The sequence below is a fragment of the Heteronotia binoei genome, chromosome 10 (genome assembly GCF_032191835.1).
Source record: "Heteronotia binoei isolate CCM8104 ecotype False Entrance Well chromosome 10, APGP_CSIRO_Hbin_v1, whole genome shotgun sequence".
NCBI lineage: Eukaryota > Metazoa > Chordata > Lepidosauria > Squamata > Gekkonidae > Heteronotia > Heteronotia binoei.
Window position 1 is genome coordinate 18,419,765 of NC_083232.1, and position 26,813 is coordinate 18,446,577.

The window sequence follows — 26,813 nt, forward strand, 5'->3', positions numbered from 1 at the left end:
ACTGTCTTCTCCCCTATGAACCTACCCATCCCCTCCAGTCATCTTCGGTGGTCTTGCTTTGGGTGCTATCCTTCATCTGAGGCTGTATGGGTGGCAACCCAAGAAAACCATCTGTCATGGTGCTGAATCTTGGAACTGCCTCCCCAGGGAGACTTGTCTGTCTTCCTCTACCATTACCTTCTGACAGCAGGTGAAGTGTTTTGTTGTTTGGCATGCCCCAGTAACCCTTACTGGCTCTCCTTCCTGGTTGTATTATGTATGTTTGCCAGTCTATATTATATAATTTTTATGAAATATGATAAATATTTGAATATACATTATTTTAAATGCAACTTTTATGTTTTTAATGTTTTAATTCTTTTGTTGCCTAGGGACCCTATCTAGGCGGAAAGATGGCACAGAGACATTATAATAAAATAAAAAATGTTAAGTTTATCAGGCCAGCCCGTTCTGTGAATTTGGACAATTGCTGAGAACAAAACCAATCTGAAGGAGTCCAGAAGGTTTACAGAACTCATGTCACTATTTTAACTAGCACATGAAAGGATATGATTCATAATCCAGTGTTTGAGTAAGAGCACCAGTCAGAATAAACTCTGCATTGTGGACATCTGCAAAAATAAAAATAAATCAATATATAACAAAGCACATCACGATAAAACCTTTGCTCAGACAGCCCCATGTTGAATTTCCTGCATCTACTTATGAAGAGTCTGAAACGGAGAGGTTTATTTACCATATTTTAACGTGCAATTGAGGACTTGAACCCTGTCAGATTGAAGTAAAGACCACACTGTTCAGAACTGGCAGAGCAAGTGTGTGCATGCCTCTCTCTGAGATATAAGGAACTTTCCATCAAGGATGTAAGCCTACACACAAAGGGACACTTGGCAGCTGGGTCCCAATTACGGACCAGAACAAGCTGTGTCAGATCAATGAAGAACTGCAGCTGGTGAGCTGGGTGAAGCATGAAAGTGGGTGCTTATAAATTGGACTTATGCCAAGTACAAGTTGGGATGTGCTGCTATTTAATGGCTTCAGAATTAAATGATTAATACACAGTGCTGTGCTGGGATTCTGATGTAATTCAAGCAGTGATGCAATTTGGACAGTGAAAGTTTACATCCTGTGTCTCAAACTGTTGTTTCAATATTGGGCTCCATGACAAAGTAGGGGGACATGTATGCAATTTTTCACATCTTACAACAGTGTTTACCAGAAAACACAACTGCTATTGTAGTTTCTATTCCTGCCTTCTAAGGTCTATCATAATGGGAAGGAAAGGAAGGGGTATTGTGCTGGACGTTACTACTTATAAGATTTGCTGAACTGTGCATACGTACATATTATGGGACATGTCTGTAACTTACTGAGTGCAATGAACTACTGTGGTTATTGTTAATTGAGTTTTTAAGAAAGTATAACAATTACTTTTGTGTTACAACCTGTTTTTTTCTGTAGAATGTTTTAGTGAGCTTTTTCTGGATATGCTCATATTATTGCATTGTTAGAGTTGATCAATAACAGATCTAGTTTAGCCGGCCAAATATCTAGCCCTGCCTACAAACAGAACACTTCAAATTTGTCTAAATGTTTCTTTTTTGATATTTTCACTTGTGGCAAGATAAATGACAGAAAACAGGAGGATAACCTGGAGATTTGCCGAAGGAGTTCAGTTTGCTTTGAGATTAAAAAAGGTAAAGGTAGTCCCCTGTGCAAGCACCGAGTCTTTACCGACCATGGGGTGACGTCACATTGCAACATTTCCTTGGCAGACTTTTAACAGAAGGTTTGGCATTGTCTTCTCCAGTCATCTACACTTTAACCCCAGCAAGCTCATTTTACTGACCTTGGAAGGATGGAAGGCTGAGTCAACCTTGAGCTGGCTACCTGAACCCGACTTATGCCGGGATCAAACTCAGGTTGTGAGCAGAGCTTGGACTGCAGTACTAGAGCTTACCGCTCTGCGCCACGGGGCTCCTCTTGCTTTAAGATTAGCAATGCACAAAATGAAGGCTCATGAGGAATCTTGATGGTAGTGATAGATGACTGGGAAAGCTACATGATTGCTGAACTCCAGGGCTAGACGAACAGCTTCCTGCTTTCTTCACCAGAACTTAAAACACTCTGATGCTCTCTGAGGAAATTTACCACAGCATGGCACATTATTTGCCTAACTGTCCATGTGCTATATAGAGAAGCTCAGAGAGGGCACAAAAGAAATATGAATCACAAACAGTTTGCATAACCCTTTTAGAAGCCCATAATCCTTCCAATTATACACTCCCACTACATCCAAACCATTGGACTAAAAAACATTTGTTTACCTGTCTTCCCTAAATCTAGCCTTGCCTTGTAAGCACTCAGTTACACTCTTAGCGCAATGTGTTACAAGCACTGTGCACACATACCTATGCCTCTCGCAAAGTATTCTCGACATAAGTGAAGATCATTTTCACAAGAGATCAGGATAATCTCTGACAAGCTCTACATGAAAAATATAAGACTCAATTAGTTGAAAAAACACGCACATTGTCTAACCTGAAGCTGTAGGAAAAGCAAACAAGACCCACTCACTTTGTTTTGTTTGTGTTCCATGAGTTTTCGGAAAGAAGGCTGTTTGGACAACACCTTGCCCCCTGCACACTCCACGATAGCTTTCATGGTGGAAAGACTAGGGCAAATTCCAGGTGTAATATAGAAGTACTTCCCCTAAAATTAAAGTGTATTTATAAAAATATGAAATATTTTAATTTTGTCTGTGGTTGCAACACTGATCATGTGCCCACACCAGTCCATTTTTTAAACCATTACTGAAACCATCCCATGTATCAAGCACAGTCCGTTCATTTACTACTAAGTTATCCTTCCCCACCACCATTTTGTCTCTTTTCTGTTGTCAGGAAAGTTTTCCTTTGGAATTACAGGTTTGCACAAAATATACCATGAATACTTTGCTAGTCTTTTTTGCAGGGAACAAAAAGACAATTTCAGACCTTTCATAACCTGGCTTTTTCACAACAGGATCTCAAAGCATTCAATCCCTTTTTTCATGCATAGCATAAGCCCTTGGTGTGTTCCAACACTCTTTGTTAGTTACCTTCTCCTTCCCCCTCAAGCTGAGGTGATATACAGTTATCCATGCAACAGTTAAGCTCCAAGGTACCAAGAAACAAGGTGAAGGGATAAATGCAACAAAGGGTGCCTATTTGCACACATCTCCTGCTTGTAATTTATATCCATTTTAAAGCTTGCTTCTGCAAATGTAACTGGGCCAGCAGTTCAAGCTGATAATGTAATTTTATACTTAGTGAGCACAGAAAATGTTCTATATGGCCTACAGAGCTTTTCCAGTAACCTAATCTTCTATAACAAACACAAATTATTCTTCATACACCTGAAACAATAGGCTAGCATTTCTGCCAAGACTCAATAAAAGTCAAACCACCAGACAGTAAACTATTATAACTGTTGTACAAACTCTTAAAATGTGTGGCTTTTCTGAAATTTACTGTGTAGACATCTAAAGAATTTTTCCCTTTTAAGCCAGAAGAATCAATTTACCTTTGAAACAGTTAATTGTTATTCAATACCAGTTTACTACTTATCAAAGACACTAGATCAATCCAGTAAGCCAGAATCAGAAATTATGGTCTCAAACAAATCTGCAAATCATGATTTATACTAACTATGGTTTGGAGCAGTTAACAACCACTGCTCTGCCATTGCAGTACAATGGAGACAGTAATGAGCTTAAGAATGGGGATCCTATCCTCTAAACCACATTTTGCCTATTATATGATCAAACCATGCTTTAAAGGTCAAACAATGCTTTGGATTCTAAACTCTGGCTAGTGTAAACCAATGTCTGACATATCTGAAATGTCACTTATACAGAATCAATTAAGTACTAATTTCTGGGGTGGAAAGCTAAAAAAATTTGTCATGATAGTATAAGCATTTAATCATTTGGCCATAGAATCTTTAGAACAAAAAAAATCATGTACCTTAAAGAGAGGTGCTACTTGAGCTCTCTTCAGAGACTCTTCTAAACTGAAACAAAAGAGAACTTCAGCTTCTGCATCTCTGAGCATGTAGCTTTGTTCTTCTAAAATAGGAAACAAAGTAATATTTATACACCTTAAGATGCAAGCATTATCTACTAGTGAGAAAATAGTTATACATCCGTTAGAAAAAAAATTATATAAATGTATGCATACTAGGAGACTGGAACAGCTGAACTGATGCTCGTTTACTCTAGGAGATCACATTTCAGAGCTTTGTGGGATTTTCTTAACTCCCACTATTAATAGGAAGCCAGTCATTGGGCAGCTGCCAGGATTTTTAATTTGTTAAAAGGCACCACCTCCAGACTCTGATGCCTAACACCACAGATATTTTTTAAGGGAAGAAAGTGACCACTTTTAAAAATGGTGTGTGTGTGTGTGTGTGTGTGTTGGGGGGAATGGTCTCTGGTAAAGTATTATTTTAAAGACCTGCAAGGCCCTGGCTAGCATTGGGATGGGAAGACCTCCAAGGAATACCAGGGATGTGATGTAGAAGCAAGCAGTGGCAAACCAACTCTGAACAACTCTTGCCTCAATAACTGCATGGGGTCGCCATAAGTCAGCTGCTGCTTGATGGCAACAACAACAAATGTCCAACCATAAAGGAAGGAAATCAAATGATGACTGTTTTATAAACAAGATACCCATGAATAAAGAAAAACGGCAACATGAAAAGCCTGTGACCTTTTTACTTTCAGATCTTATTCATTTCTTCCATATCTTACAAAAAAACAATTCCCTATTAACCAATGGGACCCCCTCTCCAAAATCACATCTTTACACTCCAGAAACTCTTTAAATGCATGCATTTTAATGTTTTAAGGACGACTCCTTATATCTCCTGTATTAACCAATACCAACATTTACTCACCTATAAACTTCTGGCCCTTGAAACATTCTTCTAACCATTCTGGAGTTACTATATGCTTTACAACAGAAATTGCTGTTAGGAATTTTACAGTTCGGGTCACTTTGCTGGCTATTAAATGTGTGCACTTCTGGGCAGATTCTGCCACTTCACCCCCAAGAATGTAGAGCTTCTGAAAAATGAAAAGAGAACAGATTAGAACTGCTCATACATTGTTTGATTACTAGAAACTTAATATCTGGCAGCCCAAGTGCATGAAACAACTCTACAGAAACTTACCACATTGGAGGCAATTTTAAGATTATAGGAAGGGTCTTTCTGAGATGGCCCAGGCATGCATGCAATCTAGCCTAACATACTAGTATACCTCAATTATTGTATACCTATAAGTCCTCTTTTTTCTTAAATCTATGACCAGTTCATTATTTCTACAAATGCATAGCTGGACTCTTTTACGAGTGCTTCATAAACCACAGTATCTGTGTCTTAAAGAGAAAAGACTGAACAATGTGCCATAAAAATCAGAATTTTCATTAATATAAGGGGAAGATATTAAGAATTAATGATCTTCTTTAAAATCATAAGATTATCCAAAATGCCTGGCAAGTGCAGTAGCCAGGACCCAACAATATGTATATGCAAGTCATCAGCCTCACTCATTACACAGAACTACTTGCCAAAGTTTTAGAATCCTCAACAGTTTGCTAACCTTGTGATATCTTAATCTTATCAGAACCACTAAGAGACAGTCTTATAAACAGAAGAAATTACTACAGCATCTTTTCATATATTTAAGTAAAAAAAGAACTGTACCTTGATGTACTGATGAACCTGTGTCGGTTCAAATCCTGTGAAGAGCACCACTGGAGTCAATTCTGGTGTCAGTTTTTTTGTAGGAGTTGGCAAGTCTTCAATTCTACAAATACATTTTTGTATTGAACACAGAATTCTCAATGCAAGATTCAATCTGACAAGTTATGGGTGGGATTGAAAATCTGAACAAGTGAAAAGCCTGCCCATTTAGAACTACAAATATCCATCCTTTGGTTCAGCTGGCATACTCTTTGGGCTGACCTAACCATGGATAGCAGTAGTTTTAAAGATATTCACTGTGAAGGAAATATCATTAAAAATTTTAAATAATGCTTCAAGATCTTCTCTGTCTCCTTTCAAGTATGTGTGTTCTTCACTCCCTCTCACGCCATATTCTTTATTATTTTTGTTGAATTTTAAAGCTTCTGAATTTGAACCTTCACTCCCACCTCCCCAGTAAACATGCACACACTTATCTCCAGATCATCAGCTATCTGATAATGTAGCAATTACTCATGGTTAATGTCTATTAAATTGAAAAGTGCCGTATAAATTCTGGTACCAATATATTGTTTGCAAACTTGAAACTGCTGAAGTCTCTCTCACCTTGGCCGCTTGGTAGAAGGCTGAATTACTGATTCATTCTGCTTTGGTTTAAGAGGTAATCTCACACCCTGGAATAAAGGGGTGGGGGAGAACATTTACTTAACAAAATGTGTATGCTGTTTCATTAGTTAGCAAGTAAATAATAAAGATTTTACAAAAGGGACTTCATAAGTCCTGACAATGCTCAGGGCATGTTCAAGAGTACATATGAGAGAAGCACAGTGTTTCCGTCAAATCTGTCATGGATTACAACTCAGGTGGCAGACCCTCTGCAAGCATAATCCATAAACAGAACTGCTGTATGAGATGCACAGAAGTTTACAATGCCATGGATGAGAGACTGTCCTGACACACAGATGATTTCAGATGATTTGTTTTAACTCCATACTGGAAAGTTGGGAAGGGCATTATTTATCTTTTGTGTTTAATACTGGGAGCATTATTATCATGCAGAGAAACCAACCAAAAGATACCGACATAATGCTCCTGATGTTTAATGAAATCTTTCCCATACAAAATGGTAACTTTGCAAGTGCCTTCCCTCCTAGAGACACAGCAAGAACAGGAAGGAAGAGGGAAGAAGGGCCTCAGGCCTCCAGCTGGCTGGTGTTGCATCAGGCCTAAATTTTAAACAGCCATTATTTTCAGTGGGAGTTTGGAAGTCCAGTCTACCCTCAATGAAAATAATGGCCCTTCACAGTTTAGCTGTGCTCTAAATAATGGGCAGTAGACCAGGCCTTTGCAGTTTGGCATCTAGGTCTACGATCTATTACTTAGAGCACATACATACACCCCACTGATTCACAGTGCCATTCCAACTTTAAAGGGCTATTATTATCAATGGAGTTAGATCTAGCCTCTAAAGTATGGCCCTTTAAAGTTAGAAGGGCCAATGCACTGCACACTGGCTGTGAACAGTGAAAGATCTCCTGACCTGATTCTGGAAATTTCCAGTATTTATAAGGAGAAAAATATTGGAATAAGGAAATACAGAGAAAGGATCAGAAACATCTGATACAATGAAAGCCTATCTAGGAAATATCAGACACAGTATCAAGCTGGCAATATTTGATTTCCTAACCCTAGTCTTAGACAAATCTTAAACAATTCCATACAGCAAAAAATAAAGGGAAGGGTTCATTGCAACAGTAAAAGGCCTTCTATTAGATTTTAAACTACTGATTTCTGATAATTGTGCAGTGGGGGCCAGCTTCAGTTGCTGAGCTCAATTACTTGGGAATCAGTTTGCCAGCTATAACATTCATGATCTAAGAGCTCATAGATGCACCACAACTTTTACAGTTTATCTGCCACTGAAATAGTAAGGATAAATAATCCAGCCCAACGTACCATGAGAAGGTCTGATGATACCTTTAATGGCACTCTCCAAGCATCTGGCAGCCATAGAACAAAACAGTAAATCAGAATACATTTTATATTGAAGCAGAGTTTTTAAAAATCCAATACACTTTATTTCAGTCAGTCTTTTCAGACTCTTTAGCAGCCAGTCTCCTTAAACTATTCAGCATCACTTATAATCTCAAAAGTTTGCATAGCAACTATAAGAAACTCTGGAACCACTGCAGCCCATAAAGGGAAAGGTAACGCATACCACTTTTTGTTTTAGGTTCTACTTCCCATAAACCTCCAGTTTTACATGAAGTCACTAATTCGGGAGTACAGGCAGCATCCATTCAGGCATACCCAAACATATGCCAAGTCCAACAAGACTGAGTGCAGCCGTGTTTCTAAGGAGTTGTTAGTAGGTTGGCATGTTTGGCAGGATTACTTACCAAGAAGGTTCAGAACAAGGTGCTGATTAGGAGTAAGTGGTTCTTGGAGGCTGAACACTGTGTAGCGATTGTGCTGTATTTGCCGTAGCGCTTCAAAATTTCCAAGTAATATATCACAAAGCCATTGTGCATTCACACACGGTATCCTCCACTCTTTGGCTTTCTCATACTTCAAGCCTGTAGGCCTTTAAGAAGCAAGGCAAACATGTGAACAGTATGTTCACTTACAAACTAAAATATCATTAACTTCTCTCTGGATTTTATACTACTTTTCCAAGCTGTTATAATGTTTATAAACTGAGGTTGCACCCAACCATGACAGATGATTTGCAAACTTAAATGTGTAACTGGCTTCAAGAACAGCTCAAAAGGCAGTAAAAGCATACAATTTAGAAGATGAACACAAATGGAAATGATACAGAGTCTAGCATCCTTTCTCATCAAATACGAACCAGATTTACAGTGCAATCCTATACAGTTACTCCAGTCTAAGCCCATTAAAATGAATGGTCTTAAATTGGAGTAACTCTCTTTAGGATTGCGCTATTAGACTAGATCCAAGATTTACTTCCAAATGCCACTATGACACATTACTTACTCCTTGCAGATAAGAACAGTGTTGCTGCGACAAAGATAGCCTGTGTATTTTGCACCAGCTAAGTAGGCCATCAGCTTCAGATCATCTCTGTCACTATCAACAAAACCCGTCACTGAGATTATCTGTTGAAGGAGAAGAACAAAATAGTTATAAATAACAAATGCAAGATTTAAAGTAATAACTAAATGGCTCTCAAAATGTGGTCCAGGAAAATGCTCACCTATTCCTCCACATTTATCATTGAATGTACTACTAGAGGAAGTGTAACCTGTACCTAAACAAACTGCCTTGAGTGGGGAACCAACCTCCCAACCTCTTTAAGTTTTCTGTTTCAATTCTCTGTGGAACTGAAACAGCCACACACTCTTTCTTCTTAGTTATACCACAATAGGCTTGTTCAGCCTAAAAAGGCACACCCTCTAGGTGTCAAAAACTTGAGTGCTGACAAATATGGTTCTTTTCCAACTTTTGAAATATAAGGTAGTGTAGTCCTTGGGAAGTCATTTTCCTGATAACCTGAAATTAGTGTGCCATAAAAACCTTAATGCAATATGCAATAAGTTCAATAATACTTATGTGTTAAGATAGATTCAGGTGGGTAGTCATGTTGGTCTGAAGCAACAGAACAAAATTTGAGTCCAGTAGCACCTTTAAGACCAACGAAGTTTAATTCTGGGTATAAGCTTCCATGTGCATGCACAACAAAGCAAATAGTTCAACATCTTGATTTAAATGTGATTTATTTAGGATTTTTTTTAGGAGAGGGGAGAAACAAAAGTCACAAATAATGGAAATAAATGCCACTGATTTTCAGGACTTACTTTCAAGAAATGGTGCTTCAAACAAGAATGAAAGAAATCCCTAATTTATTCATGTAATTATATTTATTTCAAGAACTGGAAAAAATATGAGTGTCTATGCATTTTCTATGCATTTTCCAGACAAAGTATTGCTTACAGAAAAACGCAAAAGCAAAATACTAGATTTAGTTTCCTTACGTGCTGAGAACATGGCTTCCCTCCTGGCGGAAATGCTACTGGAAAATGAAGAGCTCGATGGGGTGGTATCATTTTCTTTTTTTTTAGCACTGAGTTTAGCCAATGTGCAGTAACACATCTCTTCCTCTCTCTCAAAGCCTACAATTCACATAAGCAGAAAAACATCATCAATGTAGATTGTAATTTACTAAGTTTTAGAAGCAGTGTACAAAAATTGATGCTTTAAAGAAAGGTTGTCAAGGGGTACTTTTGATTTACAAAACTTTCAATTACTTTAAAGCCAGCATGGGATCAATACTAAGCTTCACATTAACCTGAAGATTACAAGTTACTCCTCTTACATGGGCCTCTTGTTGGATCTCCAGAGTAACTGGTTGGTCATTGGGCCCAGGCAAGTTTAAACGGCATCATAGAGTTGGAAGGGACCTCCAGGGTCATCTAGTCCAACCCCCTGCACAATGCAGGAAACTCACAAACACCTCCCCCTAAATTCACAGGATCTTCATCGCTGTTAGATGGCCATCTAGCCTCTGTTTAAAAACCTCCAAGGAAGGAGAGCCCACCACCTCCCGAGGAAGTCTGTTCCACTGAGGAAGTGCTCTAACAGTCAGGAAGTTCTTCCTAATGTTGAGCCGGAAACTCTTTTGATTAAATTTCAACCCATTGGTTCTGGTCCTACCTTCTGGGGCGACAGAAAACAATTCCACCCCATCCTCTATATGACAGCCCTTCAAGTACTTGAAGATGGTGATCATATCACTTCTCAGCCGCCTCCTCTCCAGGCTAAACATCCCCAGCTCCTTCAACCTCTCCTCATAGGACTCGGTCTCCAGACCCCTCACCATCTTCGTTGTCCTCCTCTGGACCTGTTCCAGCTTGTCTATATCCTTAAAATGTGGTGCCCAAAACTGAACACAATACTCTAGGTGAAGTCTTACCAGAGCAGAGTAAAGCGATGCCATCACATCACGTGATCTGGACACTATACGTCTGTTGATACAGCTCAAAATTGTATTTGCCTTTTTAGCCAGCGCATCACACTGTTGACTCATGTTCAGCATTTGATCCACTAAGACCCCTAGATCCTTTTTGCACATACTACTCTAAGACAAATCTCCCCCATCCTATAACCATGCATTGGATCTTTCTCTACCTAAATGCAGAACTTTACATTTATCCCTGTTAAAATTCATTTTGTTTTAGCCCAGTTTTCCAGCCTGTCAAGGTCATCCTGTATCCTGTTTCTGTCTTCTACAGCATTTGCAACCCCTGCCAATTTAGTATCACTGGCAAATTTAATAAGTGTTCCCTCTATTCCTTCATCCAAATCGTTTATAAAGATGTTGAACAAAGCAGGTGCCAGAACAGATCCTTGAGGCACTCCACTTGTCACTCCTCTCCAAGAGGATGAGGAACCATTCACAAGCACTCTTTGGGTGTGATCTGTGCACCAGTTACAGATCCACAAGTGTTCTTGCCATGAAAAACATCATACCTACCTATGGTAATCATAACAAGCCCCAATCCTTGCCCTGATTTAGAAACTGGGAAGGGTTGATGGATAAGCTATGACAGTTTCATTTTACGTTAAAAGAATTTGGCGCATCATGGTTATGGTGCAACTGCAGGGTTGATTCTCCACGTTCCTCTCCAGCTTAGAGTTCACCAGGAAAGAGCTGGCTTGCTGTGGTCTGTTGCCTAAAAAAGCACAAGTTCCCTGATTCTTCCAGCACTTCCCAAAATGCTTGAGAACCACAAAGGCTCATCCACACCATAGTGAACTTCATATGGGATCTCAGCAACTTGGAAGTAAAGCATACACAGGTGAGCCCATGGCAAACTGCATATCTCTGTGAGGGAAACATGCCTTTTGCCTTTTGGCAAGCGAAAATGCTGTCCTTGGTAAAACTTGCACATCAGAAATACAGGTCACTATGTACTTTCTTGTCTTACCTGAGCATACATATTACTAAGTTGACTTTCACAGAGAAGATGTGTACATCTGCTTGTGAGCGTGGGATCTACTGTTCCACCATGTGTTTGGATTATCTAGAAAACCAATAAAAACTGCAGACTCTTAAAAAATGTCCTAATCTAGCAGCCTTCCTTAAGAATCTATACTACATCTATGGCACAAACAACCCACTTGCATAAGAATGTTTCATAATATCAATGAACCATGAACAATAAAATGTGGACAATATTTTTTAAGTTACAGGAAATTTTGGTAGGCGGGCTCTGGTTGTAGCCAATAATGAAGAAAGGTACAATTTACATTCAAAGTCAGCAAGAGGGGGAATGAACAGAAGGGAGAGGGCTGAGAGGATCAGAATATTATTGCATAGTTTTCAGGAGACAGATTGTTAAGGCTTTTTGTTTTATACAGCATTAGCTTATGCAGGATTAAAATAATCCACTAGTTTTTCAAAAGCACAATTTTTTAAATCTGATATTTTGATTCAGAACATCTAAAAAACAACCAAAGAATCCCCACAGAAATAAAACCCAATATGGTCACACAAGTGAAAAAATGGGCCAAAATACCCTTTTCCATGTTGCCAACAGCTGTTTATCAGACATCTGCTCAGGATAATCAGCAATTGCAAAAACGCAACCCAGTAAGAAATATTCTTCTGGAACTAGAAGGGTAATACAAATAAAATTATTATGAAATACTCTACAATATCATCTTAGACCAAAGCTAATGGCATAATGAATTATTAGAGACCTAGCTGTGCATTTACTCTTAGATTTGCTGTTATAAAAAAAGAACATTTGCCCTAACTATGGAATATTTCTAAGGGAGGTTCCCCCCTCCCATATACTGATGATCATTGCTGCAAAGGAGGTGCCTGTACTTAGAATATTCCACCATGGTATCATTTCTAGAGACTGGGACAAACCCTTTGTACAAATCTCCCCAAGGCTTGTGTAGGGGGATTCCCTATCACTGGGAAAGCACCACACAAGGCGATCTTGAAAATGTGTTTTTTCTGCGTACAATTTGGTGAGAGCGCTCTGGGTCTAGTAGAAAACTGACTGTGGGTACACAAACTACTCAAATTTATTCTTAAGTGCATCTGAATGAAGAGCAGACTTTGACTAATGCATTTCGCATACCAAATTCAAATCATCAGTGGAAGAAGGTCTTTAAAAAGAAATTTGTAATGTAGAAAAGAAATCTGAAATGCAAAACTGAAACAAAAATCTTAACAGATTTTCAAACTCTCCTGGTGATTGGTATGTAATTTGTGAGGTTTCTTTTTCTGTTCAATTAACTCAATAATGCCAAAAAGGACACTGTTTACAACACTAAATATATTCTGAAGTTGAGCTCTGTGAATATTTTACCTACGTGAAGAGAAAAGTCTTCACTGAATACTTCTGTTCAGCTACTATACCAAGCTACGTTTGTTTGTTTTTTGCAGTCAAGTCACAGTTGACTTATGGTGACCCTCATACAATTTTCAAGGCAAGAGACATTCAGAGGTCGTTTTGCCACTGCTGGCCTCTACCAAGATAATATTATTGTCAAATTAAAAATCCTTAGTATTACACATTCTGCATGTTAATCTAATAACCTTCGCACAAGAACAAAATGGGTAGATTACTAACTTTCAGCAGAGGGATCATGCCCAAACAATTGATGTTGCTGCAGCTGCTGTGGCTGGGGATGTTGTGGTGCCTGAACTGGAACCTGATGCTGTAGTGCCTGAGAAGTTTGACTTAAGTGTTGTGATGGTGGATTTTGAATTTGTTGTTGTTGCTGCTGCTGCTGCTGTTGTTGCTGCATTCTCTGCAAATGTTGCTGCTGAAGTTGTTGCTGCTGAATTTGCTGCTGTTGATGCAGCTGTTGCTGGATGTTTTGCTGCTGTAGTTGCAATTGCTGCTGCTGTAGCTGCTGCTGCTGCAACTGATGCAACTGCTGCTGCAAGGCATGCTGTTGCTGAAATTGTAACTGCTGCTGAGGGCGATGGATCTGCTGTTGGGAATGCAACTGCTGGGGAGGAAACTGTAGCTGCTGCTGCTGCTGAGAAAACTGGTGCTGATGAACTTGCTGCTGTTGTTGAGTGAACTGATGAGGTTGTTGAGGAAAAGGCTGCTGAACAACTGGAGGTTGCTGCTGCTGCTGCTGCTGAGGCTGCTGCTGCTGCTGCAATTGCATGATTTGCTGAGGTTGGAGGTGCAAGAGAGGATGGTGCTGCTGTTGCTGCTGCGGTTGATGTTGCTGCAGTAAGTGTGTTTCAGGAGTCATTTTAACTTGACTAAGTAACACTGCATTTGAATGTCCCTGTTGGCTGTGGTTTACCTGCTGCTCTAAAGTTTTTGTAGGTGCTGAAAGTGATTGTAAGATCTAGAAAACAAAGGTGATGTTTGTGATCTTCATATTTAATATTTCTATGAAAATTTAAAAGCATAAATCAAAGCTAGACAGGAGTATATATCATTAGGGTTGCATAAGAAGGCAAAAGACCATTGATGTACTGAAACTGAAAGTAGAAAGCAAGGTGTCCGCAGTATTTTTCTGCTAAAATTAACATGTATAAATGTGAGTTTTGCAAAGAACTAATGCATTGATTGAACATTACGTAAATTTCACAGAATGTGTAAAAACTCCAATAAGAAAGAAGCAACCTTAAGTTATGTTTTGCATATAAAATATATTAAAAGAAATGCAATCTTTTAATGCAAAGCAGTATGAACACAATACCCTAAAAGGGTCACTTTTTTCTCTTCTTCAATTTGTGGAAGAATTATTTCATAATCTAAACGACAGACCAGTTTCAATTACCTATACATCTATCCTCCATCTTTAGATATAAATACCTAAGGGCAGGCCCCACACTGAAAGGCATATGCAGGCAACAGAGCCAGTCAGTTAACAAAGCCAAGCAATCACCTAGGTTGACAGAAAAATTCAGCCTGTGAGGGCGAAAACCCCTAATTTTGGATTAACCCTCCAAGTTGAGGGGAGGGACAGTGGCTCAGTGGTAGAGCATCTGCTTGGGAAGCAGAAGGTCCCAGGTTCAATCCCCGGCATCTCCAACTAAAAAGGGCCTAGGCAAATAGGTGTGAAAAACCTCAGCTTGAGACCCTGGAGAGCCGCTGCCAGTCTGAGAAGACAATACTGACTTTGATGGACCAAAGGTCTGATTCAGTAGAAGGCAGCTTCATATGTTTATATATGTTAATAATAAACAAACAAAAAAAGTTGATGGGGGGAGGATGACACAGTAACCCAAAACGGTACAAGAACACCATCAGTGACTGGGGGTGGGTGGGATGGTATTTCCTGTCCTATTTAGGTCCTTCCTTTTTTCTACAGAAAAACAGCTGCATTCAAACACAAAAATTAACCATTGTTAACCCAATTAAGTCACACTAATGTATCTGCAGGCCACAAATAGCCAAAATTAGTTTCTGGGACCTGCTACACTCCACACAAGAAAAGGCAGAGGGGTGAGGTACATGCCTGAAGCACATTCTAACTAATGCAGCTATAGCTTGATTTGTTATCACTATAAAAGTGAAGCCTATATGTATATTTTCAGCTTCTACCTGATTTAGAACTTTTTCATGTACTGCAATCAACTGAAATACCACACATAAGTTTACGTAAATTGGGAAAAAATCTTTATGGAAATCGGAGAAGACAGCTCATGCTCTCCACCAGTACCACCCATTGGCAAGCAGAAGTTAATACCCAGAGTTTTGATCCTAAAATAAGACAGGATCAATTGGTTTCAATTAACTATACATCTGTCCTCCAGCTTTAAATTTAAATATCAAAGGGCAGGCCCCACACTAAAAGGTAAATTGCATTCATGCTCTTTTGGAGCAGGGAAGTACATCCCACTGATTTCAAAGAAACAATCTTCTAAGCAAATCTGCATCAGGTATCTTTGCTTCCAAGAGAACTTGCTCCCAAATAAGTTACTTCAGGACTGCAATGTTTAATAACTTGTAACAAATGTTTGTGCTTTAAACCCACAAATATATTGAGACCTAGTGGCCAGAGCAGCTGAAAACAATATACTCACATGCCCTCTTTGAATGACTGCCATATGAATAAACCTGTATGGGCATTTTTATCTCAGGTTGTGCTGGAGGCATGTCTTCCCAAGTAAGGTGAGCAAACAGGACCAACTGAGGAAAGCTCTACTGATAAGAATGCAATGGCACTCCTGTGCTATCAAAGGATTTAAGTAACATGCCATTCTGGACAATCCACAGATGCATACTAGAACTAGTCAGTATATGGCTAAGCAGGTTTGCATTCATGCTCTTTTGGAGCAGGGACGCAGACCTAGAGAGTGAGAGGAAACAAGCCATATGCCCCCTCTAAACCTTCTTTTCTAACTCCAGATGCTGTCCTAATAAGATGCCACATCTTAGCCCTGTCTAAATTAAAACCCAACATATCTACATAGCACAACACTTTAAAATGTGTTTGCGATTAGTTAAAATGAACTGCAACAATATTACTTCCTAGGGGATCTAAAAATTTTACTCAGCTTACACAAGATCCTTAATCAAGCAAATTTTCTTTTTAAAAAAGACATTCCAAGTACTTATAAAAACCACTGGTGGCATGTGCCATCTTTGAAGAGGCATTTCCTTTCACTCTGACATCAGACAATACCTTTAAGATGATGCCTGCTCCAAGATTCCCACATCATATATAAATGCCTTTTGCCTCAAACTTGTTTTTTCTTGCATATTAGTATAATTAACTAGAACTCATACAGTTTATCAGTTAAAAGTTCTTTAACTGGGTGATTTCACCCTTCACAGTACTGAAGCAAAGTTTCACTCTCAAGAGATGGTTCATTATTTTATACTTTAAAACACTTACATGTGCTACATTTGATGGCCTATTAACCTGCTGAATATCAGCATTATTAGTAATATTCCTTAATGTCCGAACTGCTGTACTCCACGTAGCCATCTTATCAGGACGTCCAGAACTCTGAGGATTTTGCACTGATGCTATTATGTTACTTCTAATTTCTGAGGACAAAATACTGCCTGGTACAGGTGGAACATTGGCACACAAATTAATCAATCCGGAATCCTTGCCCGAAGGTAATCTGTGCTTTGCAGTAGCAGCCTGCGGAATTTCAGCAGGTGTCCAGTTCAAATTTCTCTCGTGCTTTTCAGGAGAGGAGTCTGAAGAATCATCAAACATCAGTTCTCCTTTGCTTTTGTCAGCATCAATAGATTTAGGTGAAAAAGGTGGCTCACCCAAAGGTGACCCTTCTCGAGAAGATGCTGGACTTGATAATTTTTCATCTGTACTAGCTTCATTTTGAGAATCCTGTTCTTCATTTTCCTCTTCCTCTTCTTCTTCCTCCTCCTCTTCCTCATATATAATTAACCGAGGATGGTAGGATGCCTCATCTTTTTTGGTTTTATCAGAGATGGAATCTAAAACCCAGTCAGGTGTCACGATTTTAACATTCTCCCGTTTACAAGCGCATTCATATTTTTCCTGAGAAGAACAAAATGTTTAAAAGTTTTTCCTTCTGGTAGTATTTATAACAAAACATTGTTATTTAGATAACTGAATACTAATTTTAAACATTTCCAGTGGTGAAATAAACCATAGTTAATTGTGCTCTTTGTCTTCTAATATGCTAACACCCTAAAAGTATAATAAATTATTGTCACTCATGCTACTTTCAAATTTGAAACACTTTAAATACTATAAAAATAATAACTGACAATTTAAAAAACACCACCACATGCTAGGGTGAACTTTATCATGAAATTTATCATTCCAACTAAGATATTTATCTCTGCCATTGCTGTTACAGGAAAGATGTATATTTTGCCAAAAATGTTATTCTTATTTATAAAAATTCCAATAGATTCTAGAACAGTCATTAATTAAACATCCAAGGCTATCAGTTGGAAAGCCCCCGTGTCTCTGATGTTTACACAGCAGCAAGACTGACATTCCTGAAACAATATTTTTGCCACATAAAGATGCTCAAGCTGTAGCAAATGCCTTGAATTACAAGATTCATGCCCTTATTAAAAACTGGGACTATGAAATATAGGCACACTGAGATAGTACCAATATACACAGATCTATTTAAACATATTTTTAATCTATCCCATACAACATTATTTTCTACAGAACTAAAAGATTTAATTACAAGATGTACTTTCTATGATATGACAAAACAATTTTATCTAAATCGATTAGAAAATATGACAGGTAGCACAGTAAAATGAAGCTTGAAATGTTAGTGTCACTAAAGGTTGCACGGCAGATTTATACCCAACCTTTAGATAAAGAAGAGTCACATCTGAGTTTCTTTTCAAAAAGGGACAAAATTTTAAACAAAGAAATATCACTGAATGTCTGGAATTGTATTTGCGTAAATATCCTACTGAGTTTAAATTCATATCATCTAAAGGAGAATTTCTTCAAGATTATCACCACTGGTACTTTGACACCAGATTGATTGACAACTCCTTATCATATGCATCCAGACGCATGCTAGAAATGTGACTCTCACTAGACAGACGCTACCTATTTTTTTGTCATGCCCCCAGATACAGGTATCCTGGAGTCTGGAACAGCAGGGCACAACACCCCTCAAGAATTTATGATACAATGCTATTTGAAAGAAAACATGGACACAGGAGAACCAAAACTGGCAGCAGTTTAATCATGGCTGCCAGATGATGCACCACTGCTAGCTCCTATTTCTGTTTCTACTAGCTGATATGTTTCATATTTATTGAAAATGATTATTTTTATAATAATTATAGAACTTACTCTAATAAATTCACAAAAAGCAGTAATGATTCTACACTTACAGGTGAAAAAAATACATTCAGTTCCTAGTTACCAGAAATGTATCAAGATCTGTGTTGCTGAAAATTTTTATATAAAAACCAGGCAACTGTAATATTTTCCAACCCCAAATTTGGGAAGCTTTTTACAACTTTTGCATCACAAAGTTGAAAAAAAATCCTTGAGAAACTTAAGTACAAGGAGATTTTCAGTCCAGCCAAAAATGTTCATTTAGATATGCAAGTGAAATGCAGCTAAAGCAAGCTTGGTTGCAAACATGCCCAGTTTGATGAAGTCACTCATTACAAGCATTATTTACTATCTAATGAGAAATCTTTACAGTTTTTCATGATTTTGCTATATTAAATAAGTACAAAATGAGGCTCTTGCATTATTCATCTCGAACCACATATCATTTATGAGTTACACAATGCTGGTTCTAAAACAGATTATATGGGGAACTCATTGTTAACTTTCCTGCTTCAGTAGGTCATCCATTTATTGCTTCTCTCGCTTTCATTTTTTAAACCTATTACTAAGCCATGAGGACTCATAATTGCTGAATTTCCTTATATGTATCTATCAAATCAACCTTATCTATACCCTTAAAATTTCTAAAAGGTTGGCAAGAGAATCAGCAAAGCAAAGCAGCACAAAATACAGAAACAAGTGCATACAATAAAACTCTTACCCCTTTTGGTTCAGGTACAATCAGATGAGTGCATTTTTTATTGAGCCTCAGCTGGCAGTCTCCGCCATAAAAAGTAATCAAAGCCCACAGAGTACTTCGGTCTTCAGAAGAAACCTGCCAGAAAGGGAAAGTTATTTTCATACCAAATTTTGCAAACAGTTAATACAATCAGCTCAATATATCACATTCTAGCAAACAATCCATTCTTACCTGAGATAGACAAGCAACAACTCCAAAAAAGATCTGGCAGGATTCTGGGGAGAAACCATTCACTCTGACAAGAGAAGTGTCAAGGATACTATAAACGCAATTGAAAACAACAAACAGAATTTTTTTTTACCTAGCACTCCTAAGCATAATCTGTAAAGCTGCTTACTCCACTATATGCAAAATGTTACAAAACTATTTTTTCCAAATTGTTTTACAAAAACATTTATTAGTCATGTTGTATCAAGCCAGGTGTAAATAAAAAGCTATATTAAATCAAGTTACAGAATACCTAATCTATTTTATTTAAAACATTTTCATGTCACAAATTAGAGAAATCATGGAGAAACCTGCAATGTGAAAGCCCCACTGTACCATACTGGCAACTGGGCAACCAGAATATGCCTGTCCCCTGACCTGGCACTTAACTGCCTTCATTCCACAACTCCTAGAGAGCAGTCAGCAAGCTCAATCCTCAACAGGCCATTATTTAGTGAATTTCTTTTTAATTCACAAATTATTATTTTTCTGCACACATGTGGAGTCCCCAAGCATGCTAAAACCCCTACCTTGGTTCTGACTGACCCTCTTACACTGCCGTTCTGACAAAGCATCCCTAAAGAACAACATATTGGTATAGTATTTAGAACTACATAGACAGAAGTCAAAAAAAGAAGGGAATGGCAAAAGATGAGATGGCTGGACAGTGTTACTGATGTAACAAACATGAATTTGAGCAGACTTCGGAGGATGGTGGAAGACAGGAGGGCCTGGCGTGACTTTGTCCATGGGGTCACAAAGAGTCAGACTCGACTGTGTGACTGAACAACAAAAATAGTGATTGTAATGTCATGCAATGAAACTTGAAAGATACTGCAACCCACACCAACTAAAAGAAAAAAAGTTTTGTTTGTTCCCTTCACACTTGAAAGCAGATGGATGGGGCAACATAAAGGAATCTCAGTTAACTTTCCCACAATTAGAAAATATTCTCTTACACACATCTCCTATTTTGACACATTATTGCTTCAAATGTTGTCCCCCTCATTAGTTGGTTTGTCTCAAAATGTCTGTAAGTTTGAATGGTTTTTTCCATTTCATTGTATCTGAAGAAGTATATGTGCATGCAAACGTTCACACTTTGAATAAAACTTTGTTGGTCTTAGATGCCACAGGACTCTATTCTATTGCTTCAGACCAACACAGTTACCCACCTGGATCTATCTTCTGATTGGCAGGCACACAAATGTGAAGATTCTTATTAGGAGGAAAGATAACACTATTTTAGGATATTTTAACTCAAGAAAAAAAGGATACGGCAGAAGAGCTCCACATCGAACTGACAAAATCACCCAGGAAGGCTGAAATATTTTTTTAAAATGCATGTTAGGTTGATTACATACACACAAATTATATCCCTAATAGCTTAGTTTCTTAGCTTATCTTAGAAACAATAGAAAATATGCAGCAAATTTAAGTTAATTAGTATGATTCACAAGTGCTCTCTGAAAAGTAGGTGGATTTGTACAGTCAGTAAGACAGCTTCATTCTGATTCATAAATTGAACCTTGCAACACAAAGGCCAGTGGGATTTTTTTTAAAGAAACACAAACAGCTTTTCCCTTTAAAAGGCTGATTACAAATGTTATACCGCAAAATACTTTTCAAACTTTAATCACTTGTAGAAAGGGTGTGTCATGCAGTATGGGTGACGGATGTTCAAATAATACAGTATAAACCTCCTGCTGTCCTTTTGGATCCTGAACAGAGAATATCTTGATTCTCCCTTTACCAGCCAGATAATTTGGGGTGTCAATCTCTACAGTATTGGCCACTTGGTGGAGGGACATGCTGAACCCTCTTCCTATTATCAGTATAACACCCCCCCGCCCCACATACAGTACTTTTTTGCAGATTAGGGCAAATTCTCAGATATAGAAATGAATAGCTCCCAACCTCCCTGCTCTAAAAATGTTTGCTATAGCGAAAAAATAGATGAACAGTTCAATAGGTCCTCACTTTTACTACAGGAAGATCAAATACTTCACGCGATTCGCCAACCTCTGGATTGTCTCCATCTTCTGAAATTATGTGCGATGCCAGAGCATTATACGAAACCTCCTTTGCCTTGCCATCTTTCAGAAATCGAATTACCTAAAGAGACAAAGATAACTTTTCATTCCTTGCAATTTCAGATAAACACTGCTGCTAAACTGCCCTAATAAAAAAACTGCATTCCTGTTCATTATAGTAATCTCTCTCCCCAGAAAACTGGAAGATGAAACATCAGAGCTTGGAATGAGACAGTGGGCAATTCAACCTAGTTTATTCCCATGCGTCTTTCTTGCTGCAGCCAAATAATATATATGCTGTGGGTCAGCATAGCAATAAATGAAATGGAAGATAATGTAAATCTTTTGATATTTTTCCCTGCCTAAGGCAAACCACCTCTAAACAACTCTTGCCTTGAAAACCCCATGAGGTCACCATAAGTTGGCTGCGACTTCACGGCAAAAAAACAAAACAAAAACCAAAGTATGTGGCATGGAAATCTCTTTGAAGTTCCCATTAGTTCTATTATAATTGCAGTGAAGGGCCATGGCTCAGTAGTAGGACATTTGCTTGACATGTCAATACCCAACATTTTCTGTTGTGCGGATCAGGTAGTAGGTGATATGAAAGACTCCCTGAGACCCTGGAGATGCCAGTATGATTAGGCAATACTGACCCTGAGGGACCAACAGTCTAACTCAGTACTAGACAGCTTCATGTGAGCCATATGTCCATGAACTTAGAATACTGTAACACTGCTTAGTACTGCAACTGCAAACCACAATTATTAAAAATTCACAAGGAAGTTGATATCACCCCCCCTCTTTTTCACATAAAGAGCTGATATAATCCAGGTTAGCAACTGACATCACTGAATGATTATAGAACAGGCAATACCTCATTTATTCCTGGTATCTAAATTTCCCCCCTATAAGGAACCCACAGCTGCTTACAAAGTTCTCTTCTCCTTTATTTTATCTTCACAACAACCCTGAGAGGTAAGCAAATATGAGGAATAAATGAAATAAACAAACACGGCATAGGGGTGTGTGTGTGTGTGTATGCAGACTAACTTGAAAATAAATCAAATTTGGAAGTTCCCATAGTTCAGGGAAATTAAATGGTCATGATACAGGGTTCTAACTTGCTGGTTTACTCCCAACATCAGTGCTCATCGATCAAAATGTATAGCTACAGACAAGACACAATGGCTAAGATACAAAGAGGTTCCTGTGTGATCAGAAGTTACTTCTGTATACACAGACTGAGTTCTCAATGCCATCCTCCAGCTGTAACCCACTGTGCCACAGTGCGTGCCATTCCAGAGGGCCCTCTAGCCCTCAGGAGTGCCTTTTTATGGTCACGTTCTTCTCTGGCTCCAACTCTATTTGTTTGCCTTAGTTCTTCATCTATAAAATAACTCTGGAGAGCTATCTAGAACAGTTGTTAGAAACTGAACAATAAAAATTGGAAAAGCAGTCTCCATATAAAATCTTTACTCTTTAAAATTTAAGCCTTGCTCAAAAGACAAAAAGATTAGATCTGACACATGCTTAAAAAAAAAAAGTAGTACCTTTCAGAATTTGAAATGGAACATTTTTAGTTGTGATCTTGAGAAAGCAAGAAATAGAACTTTCCCCCCTCTACAGAAATTGGGCAGTTTCTCTATTGTTCAGAACTGGGGCGATGAATTCTAAACAACTCACACCCCAGCAGGGAACAACTCAAGCCACAGAGGAAACAAAGTGAAAGGATATAGCACTTCCCCTTCACACACTTGTAACAAACAAGAGAAGGAGCTTTTTCAATGGCAGTTAGAAATAGCTGCAGAATGCACCTGTACATACTGTATGAATTACCTACAACAGTAACCCAGAGGGGAGGGGGCTTGTGTTGAAAACATTCCCTTTGTGGGGACGTGTCAAAAACATTCCCTTTGCATGAATCACGATAAAAATCAGGGGCCAGTTCATACAAAGTAGCAGAATAACTAAGATGAGGATAGACTTTCTTAGGCCTGTATCATTCAAAGCTCAGATGAGGGCCTTATATTTTGAATATTCCCTGAACCCCTTTGCAAACAAAAAAAAACCCAACCAAGGGAGGGCGTTCTGCAGCAAACCCTTTCCCACACTCCTCCTCCCTCCTTCAGCATCCATAATTTTGACATGGGAAACACCTAACACAAGGCAAGCCCCTTGGCAGCCTGATAAGGCGCAGCCCAAGAAAAGCGATCACGCTGCTAGAAGCTAAAATACCTTAACTGAAGTTATCACACTTGTCCCACCACGTTTAGACAAGCCTCAGTGGGAAAGACCATAATGCCAGGAAAAGCGGTAAAGCCAGCAGGAAAAGAGGAAGACCCAGCATGAGATGGAGCGACTCCATCAAGGAAGCCACGCCAGGACCCTCAGTTCGCTAGGCTGTTTAGGAAGTTTGGAAGGTCGTTAATCCCTAAACCCGAAGCGATCTGAGGACACATAAGACATGGACAGGGCCTGCGCTCTCCACCCATTCCCAAGGTGTAGAAACAGGCTCTTTGGGTGGGAAGGCCCAGCCTGTCAGATGAGGGGGCGAGGCCTACTCGGGGCCTTTCCCTTCGGGGACTCAAGCATAACACAGCCCCAGTTTTTCAGCGGGGTGGCGGGCAAGAAAAAGGCCCATCCTCTTCCCCTCCGCCTCGCGAGGCTCCAGGGCCTGCAGCGCCTCAGGGCAGGGCGGGGGGGGGAGGGTCTCGCCGGGAGTTCTAAACCGTCAATGGTCGCCGGCGCCCCGACTCTCTCATCCCCCTCCCCCCCATGACGGTTTAGAACGCGCCCGAAGACCACCCCCTCCCCCCGCTGAGAAGTCCGCGCGCCCAAAGCCGGCCGCTGTCAACGCTCGAAGAGGGGGAAGGAGGGCACAAGCCGTTGCAAGGTCCTGCAGGTGGAAGAGCGGGCGGTGCCTGGGCCGGGGAGAAGGAGGGGGGTTAGCGGGGCCAAGGTAGGTTACCTGGGGCTCTATGTCCCCCACCGCGTAGAACTTGACATCTTTGAACATCTCCTCGGGAACCTTTAGCTCCCCCTCCTCCTCGCTCGCCATGGTTTCGCCCGACTAACCGCCGCAGCTTCAGCTGTGCCGAGTTTATTATTCCTATGATGATTTCCACCCAGGGGCTCGGCTCCCCTCCAAGGCCCCGGGGTCTCCCTCTCCCTGCCCCCTCCCACCAGCAGCCTAATCGCGGGAACAGGGCGCGCGCTGCGGAACCAACCACTTCTTCGAGGCCACGGAGTGGGGGTGGGATGGAGAGAGCATTAGAATAAAGCAGAGTTTCCTCCATGCTTTTGAAGCCTCCCACTAAATAGCAGGAAACTGGATTCCGGTGGAAACCAAACTTTCCGATTCCACCGTCTCCCTTGAAGACTAAACCGGGCAGCCTGGGTAATGAAATATCGTTTCTCCCCTTATTACTCTGCAGAATGGACTCGTCTAGACCCCGCCCACTAACAAAACAACCGGTAGTAAAGGCGCCGCTCGGGCCATCCGCTTCGTCCCCTTAAGCCCCGCCCCCTGGTGGGGTTCCCGCCCCTAGCTCCGCCCAGCTTCTCCTCTTTCCCGCCTTTGACAGAATTCGATCGCTCTTCTCTGAGGAGAATGAGAAGACTGGAGTTTCGTGGCACTTTAAAGGCTAATAGATTTACTGTGGAAACACAAGTAATTCCAGAGAGCCAGCTGCGCCACTGTCTGTAGGCAGAAACAAACAGGGGTCTTGCAGCGTAAAGCGACCAACAAAAAATTTATTCCAGCATAAATGTTTATGGACTAGACAGGCCACTTTTCCGAGTCTGAGGTCCGTAAAAGTTTATTCTAGATTGGGGTGGCCAAACTGTTGCTCGGGAGCCGCATGTGACTCTTTCACACATATTGTGTGGCTCTCGAAGCACCTACTGTCCCATCAATCTGCTTGGAGAACGCATGTGTTGAGACTTGGTAAATCTCCAAACCAAGACAACCAGCAGCGTGGAGAATGCATTTAAAGTTGCTTTCTTTCCACCTCTCCTGCCTCCACCCATCTATTTGTCTGCCTCCGTGCTTTGCAACATTCAAACATCTGACATTCATGTCTTGTGTTGTGGCTCTCAAACATCTGATGTTTATTCTGTGTGGCTCTTAAGCAAGTTTAGCCACCCGTTCTAGAATAAAACAATTCTAATCTCGATTTAAGGACTGTTTTACTGGTAGGGTTGCCAAGTCCAACTTAAGAAATATCTGGGGACTTCGGGGATGGAGTCAGGAGACATGGTGTGGAGCCAGGGTGTGACAAGCATGATTGAACTCCAAAAGGAGTTCTGGCAATTACAATTAAAGGGACCGTGCTCCTTTTAAATGCCTTCCTTCCATAGGAAATAATGGAAGATAGTGGCACCTTCTTTGGGGACTTATAGAATTGGACCCCCTGGTCCAATCTTTTTGAAACTTGAGGGCTGTTTTGAGGAGAGGCACCAGATGCTATGCTGATATTTCTGTGCCTCTACCTCAAACAAACATCCCCCCGAGCCCTAGATTCCCATGGATCAATTCTCCATTATACGCTATGGGAATCAATCTCCATAGGGTATAATGGAGTGCCCAGCAGCAATCCCCCTCCCCCCACTTTCTGATGACCCTGAAGTGGGGGAGGGTCTCCAAACCAGGGGATCCCCGGCCCCCAACGGGGGATTGGCAACCCTATTTACTGGTGCTTTCACATAAACTGAATAATGCACTTTCAGTCTGCTTTCAATGCACTTTGCAACAGGATTTTACTGTGTGGAACAGCAAGATCCACTTGCAAATAATCCTTAAAGTGCATTGAAAGTCAGTTGAAAGTGCATTATTCAGTGTGTGTGAAAGTGCTTTATTCGGTGCAAAAAATTTCACCAGCACCCCCTTCATATGCTTAAAGCTTCAAGTTACTGTGGGTATAAAATACACTCTCAATGTCACAGATTATACAGCTTTCATTTCATTGTAGGCATGGTGCATGCATGCGTGTGTGTAGTTCTCCGCTTCAAAGCACAGGATAGAGTCATCCCGGACTAAGCCTATTAAAATCAGTGGGCTCGGATTGGAGTAACTCAGTTTAGGATTGCAGTGTTAGTGATTTTAAATTATAGGAGGGTAGATTTTAGTTTAACTATAGGAGAAAATTCCTAATGACAAGATTGGTGTCGCTCTGAGAGTAGTCTGTCTGGGCACATAGACCTTAATAGAAAATCCATTCCATGTTTTCTTTGCAGCTTTGTCTGTGCTGCAATGTATTTTAATGGAGTGGAACTCAGTTTCACTTTTC

At 39.9% G+C, this 26,813-nt stretch overlaps 1 protein-coding gene across 1 annotated transcript; it reads right to left on the minus strand.

Annotated features, from left to right (window-relative positions):
* Positions 1–412: 412 nt before the first annotated feature.
* PAXIP1 (PAX interacting protein 1) lies at positions 413–24,797 on the minus strand. Its single transcript, XM_060248039.1, has 20 exons — positions 24,494–24,797; positions 21,470–21,604; positions 20,768–20,811; positions 19,454–19,517; positions 19,244–19,357; positions 16,600–17,235; positions 13,359–14,097; positions 12,288–12,382; positions 11,697–11,792; positions 9,744–9,881; positions 8,746–8,867; positions 8,148–8,332; positions 7,705–7,748; positions 6,355–6,422; positions 5,749–5,851; positions 4,939–5,107; positions 4,008–4,108; positions 2,578–2,712; positions 2,412–2,487; positions 413–611 (listed from the first exon to the last, which is right to left on the minus strand). Exons 1-20 carry the CDS (start codon positions 24,581–24,583, stop codon positions 532–534), a joined length of 3,234 nt encoding a protein of 1,077 aa, XP_060104022.1. The 5' UTR covers positions 24,584–24,797; the 3' UTR covers positions 413–531.
* Positions 24,798–26,813: the final 2,016 nt, after the last annotated feature.